Below are 7,472 nucleotides of genomic sequence, written 5' to 3'. Positions count from 1 at the left end.
CATCCATAACAAAATTAAAAATGGAGGCCATGGTAAATGCCAGAAGGAAGATTTTGCATTTCTAGTATGCTCGTAGTTGAGGCCAATACTGATGGTACCCAATGACACTTTGGTAGTAAGGCACTGGTTTCAAAACTTGACTGCACTTTTGGACTTTTGGAGTCCAGGGGGAGATTTTATAAATGCTGATGCTTGGTCCTATCCAAGAAGTTGGATTTGTTTTCAAGGTTTGATTTGGGCATCGGATTTTGAAAAGCTTCCCCAGGTGATTCTAAAGTGCAGCAAAGTTTGTGAACTACTGTGATAAATGAATGAGAAGACTCTTCTCTGTAGGTCCCTCTAAATACAGTTTGGTAGACTTCTGTCTCCTTGTATGGCCCTCTACAGTTGATACAGACTTCTGGGTCTCTTTTAACTCAAGGAGAGTGCCTAGCACAGGGCTTGATTCTTGGCATGGATCAGTCATAGATTGTTGACTACTCAGCATATAGAAGGATGAGTGTTCTACTGATATGCTTAGGTGAAGGGAGAGGTGATTACTTTTCATTGAAAACATGGGTCCAACACATTTCTACTTACTGCAGTTTCTTTGCCAGGTTTCTTCCAAGGAAGGTCATATATAAAAGGCTTTGAGATCTTGAGAATTGAGCGTAGAGAAGAGAGAAGAAAAGGGTGAGAAGATGACAGTAAAGAGGAAGGAGAGACAGCAAGGGAGGAACTGGAGACAAAAATATGATGAGAAATGGGCAGAATATGATGAATGTGGGAGAAGTGAGAAGAATAGAACAGTATTGAAAAGTTGCTAGTAGATATTCACTAACCACCGTCTATGAGAGGTGGTTCTACTGAGATCAACAACAAAGACTATTGAGATCAACAAATTTATGGTCTCATTAGGAGACACAAATGAAATGCTTGAAAAGTTATAGAAAGCTATGCAATTGTTAAAGAATAATGTGTGACCAGAAGATAACACATAGATAGATCAACAAATGAGAGTTACAGGCAACGGAGAGCACAAACTCCATTTTATGTGGGGAAACTTTATCAATCCTGTTGTAATAAATTCCTTATTCTTACTTTGCTTTATCAAGTTAATATTAAGCTTATAGGAGGCTACTGAAGAAATAACATTTAACCCATCTTTCATCAGCGAGTCTTTCAGGGAAATTATTTAAATATCTACTTTATATTCATTTCCTCCAGCCTGTACCAACCAGGATGTGGTTTATGAATATTCACTTTGAGAAAACAAACTTCTAAGAATACGCTTCTTTAAGATACCCTTTCCAGAGTCTCCCCACACTCCCAACACCATGATATACATCTAGAACTTTCTTATTAGGGTGGAGGTCTTGACACAAGGTTTTGTGAGAATAAATAATGGGAATTCAATCCATTCATAGTGGTGAAGGTTTGGTATCTTGTTATCTTTTCTAACAAACGTTCTTAATTTGATGTGTTGAACTTTGGCAATACAAGTCCCTTTAGTGACATAAAAGCAGCCAGACTTTAAAAGATGCTGACAGATGTTGTGATCGTTTTTTTACAGCGGAGCTGAGTTCCCTGCATGTAATTAGGCATGCAGATAGAGCTTCACTCGTTTACTAGTCCGATGGGAGGAAGGGAGTGGGGGCTGGGGCCCCAAAGCTGTGCTTACTAAAAGGAAACACTCTTTCTGCAACATGGAAGTGTGTCTTGATTTCTATAAGGATATAAAGAGTTTGTGTCTTCAGTTTTAAAATTCTGCACAAAACTAAGTTTGTGGTAAGGAAAACATCATGTCTACTAATTTCAAGCACACATAACTCACCCATGTCATAAGGAACTTGGACAGTGAAGATATTGTACACGTGTGATTTAAGACCAGCATTTTTAGTGTCCTAGAAACATCGTTAAACATAGCCTGCATTGTCTCACGATCTGGCTCATCTGAATCCGTTCGACTTGCCTATTTTACCTTTTTTAAAAAAATTCTTTGTTCTTCTGTGGTTAGTACTGTGGTATCTAAAATGATAGTTTCAACAAACAATCAGATTGCCAGAATGTTCTAGGTCAAGGTAGCATCTCTTTCTTTCAAACTCCTTACATTTCCTTTGCTGTGTTTAATTGGAAACTCTGTGTCTGGCTCATAAAATCTCTGCAGAATGTCCAGCCCCCTTTAACTTTTGAGTTTAAAAACACAGCCTAAGAACAAAATGGGGGCCTCTGCAAGTGCAGGGGAGGGCAGGCAGAGAGAGCACTCTCTGGATCTCCTTCCTTTGTAGACCCCTTTCGAGGGATAAGTCCCGAAGGTTGGCTCAATTATGACTCCAGGATCACCCCCTCTCCACTGAACAGAAAGCACAGGAATCCACTTCTCACGTACGCCTGCCATATATTCTCAGTTAGAATCTTACACACGAGGACAGAGCAGTGAAATGTGAGGAAGCAAACAAACAGGGCATGTGAGGTCAAGGGCCACAGTCAGAACAGGGCATCTCATTGGAGGAGAAGACAATGTGGGGAACGTAGAACCACACGCAGCACCAGGCTCTCGCAGGACGCGAATGAGGACAGTGCAGACTGGCTGACGTTCGCAGACACACTGCTCTATAAGCTGGAAGGAACCTACCTCCTGGATGGGTATGCCAGTCTCCTCCTCTCCCCAGATTTATTAAGGAGGCAGTGTCCCTCGCCCAAGACTAACGGGGTGTCCAGGACCAGAGCCAACACCACAGCACCATAAGCTTCCTGTGTGGTAGTCCAGTGGTCCAAGCACTAAGAAGATAGTGTTGTGCAGGACAGATGGACAGTGAAGTGAGGACAACGAACAAACGTGTACCAAAGCCAAGTCTGCTACTGCTAGTGGTGGTGCCTTGGACACGGAATTTATACTTTCTGAAGTTTAATTTTCTAATCTATAAAATGAAAGTCATAATACCTTCACATAAGCATGGCTGGTACATAAAAGGCACTTAACCATTACCTCCTTCTCCTAAACGTCATTGCGTGTCATCAAGCCCAAGTTTGTTGAATGACCCACCTTTTCAAAATTGTCTATTAATTCAGTACCTTGACCTATTTTGCCCACCAGGACACAGAATGGTCCACAATTGATGGCAGAAACGTTGCTAGTAATTGCTAATAGCATACACTGCTCCCTTCTTCTGATAAGAATACATACTACTTTCAAACTAAAACTTGACAGGCCTCTTACAGACCATGCCAATGCTTTGAAAATGAAACTCTTGAAGTTGCAACAGAAATACATTTTCACACGATAGGACAAAACCATCTGGAACTTACTCTTACATGGATTCAAAGAGCTGCATCAACAATAGGGCTGTTCTGAACTCAGGCTCCACACTGTCTCCTAAAGGGATTAGACAGGCCTCATCATGTGTTGGAGGCAGAAAAACAGAGACCCAAGAAGGGGCTAAATCCTTAGCTGTCATTAGTATTTTCTCTTGTCAACACTGAGATTTGATAAGACAGAAGGAATTGACTTACTTTATATACCCGTTTGATCCTTTAGTACTTTAGTGAAAAGTAGAATGTTTTATTTTACCCCTATGGGAAAGCAGCTCAACTGAGCAGTTTGTTCCTGAAATAAAATACCAGCAGTCAAAATATGCTTAAAGCCCCTTAGAAATCAGAACATCACAGACTTATTAGAAAGTAAGTGCCCCAAGCTTACAGGTGCTTGTTAACATTGTTTTATTTCCTTTATACAAAAAGTAGAAACGACAGAAAAAAACACTCGACAGAAAACAACAGCACTGATCTGGTCTCCTGGAGAAGCTGAGCCCAAATTGCCCATATTATGGGGAAAGGGAGGTTCAACCAGCATCAGCAAACACCCATGCAACTGATGAGACACAGTGGTGTCAGTGGCTGGTGGATGTCCTGTGGGGAGGTTGAATCAATCTTAAAAAACATACGTTTGCCCAATCATGCTTTCAAACTGCATCTCTTTAAAAACAAGTTATACATACACATATCACCCCAAAATGAGTCTTATATACGCTAGTGCTATAAATTTAAGGCATCCTAATCGTCTGGTCTTCTGCTGGTGAGGCATTGTTCTCATGATTCTATTTCCACAGAGGACAGTCCAGAAATTTCCAATGGTGCCCAAAGGGCAGCAATGAGAGATAATAAAAAAGTGATTTATAAGAAGAGTTCTTTTGATTCTGGCTCAGCAACATGCTTTGTATTGTAGGATTTCTTCATTTTTCTACTGATGTCATCATGCCTAAGTGGAAGACAAACCACAAGGCCAAAATTAGATAAAACTATGGTCAAGTTACAATACAATGCCACTAAACAGCTCACCCAAAATGGAAATTATCCTCACACAAACCACACTGAAGAACACTTCATTCCAGAATGCAAATTATTTTTTTTTCATATAAACCACTCTTTAAATAAAAGGAATAGTCATGTAATAACATACTATATGGATACTTTAAAATTTGGCCCCGGAAGTAATTACTCAATCATGCCGATTGGAATCCAAGTAAAATTCTACAGTCAAATGAATTTTATCAGTCAAACAAAATAGGCAGAGTAGTACTGCTTGTTAAATTGAAACAAGAGATATTTATATTTTATTCATGGGGTTCACTGGTGACACTTTTTATTCTCCAGTAAGCTTGAGTATTAATAGTTTAAAGGAAATGCTTTTGCTCTGGGTGTGTGATTACTGAGTAGTAGCATGGTGGAAAAATACAAGTAGGTATATCTATAGGAAAAAGAAGAGCCTAGGGAACAATAGTGCTGTTTTCCCTTCAATACTCAATACCTTGTAAATCTATGGAAAGAAGTACCAGCTCAAGTCTGGGAACAGTTTTGCTTTTTATGTGAATTTCCCCTGGGAAGAAGCACTCATTTTCATTGAAATATTAGTCCCATTCTGGGTGTAAAATCTCCCAGACAGGAGTTATCTTCTGAGTGTGAGCAAGTGTGCATCCTACTAAATTCCTTCTTGTTGCTAGGCCAGACAAAAACAAACTGTTTCTGGGAATGCTACTTGCTCACATGAGGCCACATTTGAATGGAGAACTCCAAGCATGGCTTTATGGCCCTCAAAATCACGCTTGCTTACAAAGATCATGTAGTTTATTCTTAGACTGGTTAATAACAATCATCATCACTGTCTGAAAGTTGTAATTTTTATTTTTATTTAAAGTTCATCTGAACAGAACTTTAGAGAGATGTTCACGGGAAAGAAAGGGAAGAGTGTGAAAGAAAAACCTGGTTGGTTAAAAGATGTTCTAGGAACTTCCAATTAAGCATGATAGACTGAAAACATAGTATTAATCATCCCTTTCTTACAAAAGAACATGCAAATGAATAGAAAAGGCATCAACCTAAATGAATAAGGGAAATGGAAGAGGAGATGAAAACACACACAAAATGCCAATAACATTTCAGAAACAGGAAAATGGATGAACATGTGGAATTGATTTAGCAGAGCAGGCAGGAAAAGCAGAAATCTAAGCCTACAGTCAGGGAACCCAACAAACTGATGTTCATGATGCAGGAACTAGAAACCCTACGTACTTCTGAAAGTCGCAGTGGGTGCTGTATGAGTGCTGAAAATAGGAAGACTATTTTAAAACTTTTTGGAAGTACCAGTTCATACCCAGATTACCTTCCTGACCTAATGCAGCCAGTTGACTGTCCCTTTCCCAATGTGAAGAGAGACCGCAGGTTACAATTTGCAAGGCATGGACCAGAGAGACTCTAAATTCAGCTGAAGGGGTGAAAACCATAGGATTAGGTGAAAGTTATAAAACACAATTGTCAACCCACCCCTGTTACTTTAACCCAAAGACTCCTGGAAGGTAGGTTAATAGATCCTAGGAGGAGACTGGAGTTTCCTTATCTTGAGAAGTCAACTGCCAAAAGAAAAGTCCTACAAATACTGACAGTGAGTTTCTCAGCCAAAGAGCCTAGTACTTAACCAGTCTGTGTGATGCAATACCTACCAGTCAACAAGCCATAGCTTCTGTTCAGTTTTAGTGTCTTATTCTTAAATATGAATGAGTTAGAGATCACCAGATGTTTGAGAAAAGTGCTACTATGACAGACAGAGACCAGGATAAATAGAGAAACAGCAGTCAAAGTGAATAGAGATAATATAAAGGGTGATAAGAACTTCAAAAAACTGTAACAAGAAAAACTGAGGAAAACGTTTGCTATATGTATCACAAAGGGCTAATTTTTATAATTTATAATACATAAAGAGCTGCTACAAATCAACAAGACCAGAATCTCAACAAAAATGTAGAATTAAAAATAATACATTCATACAAATAAAGAATACATATCTATGTAAAAGAATGAAGAAGCTCTCTTTAATGAATACATAAAGACCTCTAAAATGATAGATGAAAAAAAGCAAGAAGCAAGACTATGTGTAAAGGATGCCATCTTTATTGTAAAAAGGAAGGAAAGATAAACATATACATTTGTATTTGTATTTGAGTATAAAATTTAAATAAGTCTTGCATACTTAGTGCTATGAAAAAAAAAACAAAGAGAAAACCAATAAAATGCTACTGAATATTAACACAATAATCAAAGAAATAAAAAGTCAGAAATTGAAAAGTAAAGTTGAGTAAATATCCTAGAAAGAATTTTTAGAAAAAGCAAAAGTATGGATAAAAATAGGAGAAATATAGTTAGACAATACTTAGAAAAATAGAAAAAAGTTAGAAAAGGATCAGTTCAGTGTGTTGAACATCAGATTAACAGTATTTTCAGAAAAATGAACAGAAAAGCAGTAGGGGATAAAATTGTACAAAATCACTTCCCAGTACCAAAGCATACAGATTTCCAGATTGAAAAAGCCTGCTGAACGTTCACACCCCAGAAATGAGAATAGAATCATGGCAAAGTACCATGAAATCAAAATACTGGGGATAAAGAGAAAAATCATAAAAGCTTCCAACGGATTAGAAATTAGGGAGAAGCTGAGCTTCTTGACAGACACATTAGAAGCAAGAGGAAAATGAAATAATCTATTCAAGATTCTAAGGGAAAATAGTTTTCTGTCAAGAGTTCTATACCCAGCCAAATAGTGCTAATCCATATGAGGGCAAAAGGAAACTATTTTCAGGCAGGCAAGGCCTCAAAACCTTTAGCATCCCTTCACCTCCACAGGATGCAAATTGTCTTTACCAAAGAAAGCATATAGACTGACAAAAAGGGAAAAGACAGATTCAGGAAATCACAGGGGAAAAGCCAAAGGCAATTCCCAGGATAATATATATAAGAAACTGCAGGGTTACAGCTGTGTAGCACTGCCAGATAGCAGCAATCTAGACTGGGGCAAAGGAAAGACGGTGTCTCCATGAATAGACTGAAACAGAGAGGTACCTGATTTGTCTGAATGCACTGAAAGAAGGGTTTTTGTCTCTAGTAGAGTGTTCAGAAATTATATACTTAAAAATCAAAATTATTATCTTCAAGGAAAACAAAGT

The 7,472-nt window shown here is 38.4% G+C and overlaps 1 protein-coding gene across 11 annotated transcripts in view; it reads right to left on the bottom strand.

The window, feature by feature from the left end:
- Positions 1-3,685: 3,685 nt before the first annotated feature.
- LOC102397629 (synuclein alpha interacting protein) overlaps positions 3,686-7,472 on the bottom strand; it is a 165,725-nt gene continuing 161,938 nt past the window's right edge. For all 11 annotated transcript variants that reach the window (XM_025293007.3, XM_025293005.3, XM_044947803.2 and 8 more), the window contains one exon: positions 3,686-4,237. In XM_025293007.3, coding sequence (XP_025148792.2) covers positions 4,153-4,237 — 85 coding nt within the window. In that variant the 3' untranslated portion in view covers positions 3,686-4,152. The remainder of the gene's footprint in view (positions 4,238-7,472) is intronic.

This window comes from Bubalus bubalis, chromosome 9 (assembly GCF_019923935.1).
Source record: "Bubalus bubalis isolate 160015118507 breed Murrah chromosome 9, NDDB_SH_1, whole genome shotgun sequence".
Taxonomy (NCBI): Eukaryota; Metazoa; Chordata; class Mammalia; order Artiodactyla; family Bovidae; genus Bubalus; species Bubalus bubalis.
This window is presented reverse-complemented; position numbering and strand designations above follow the sequence as displayed.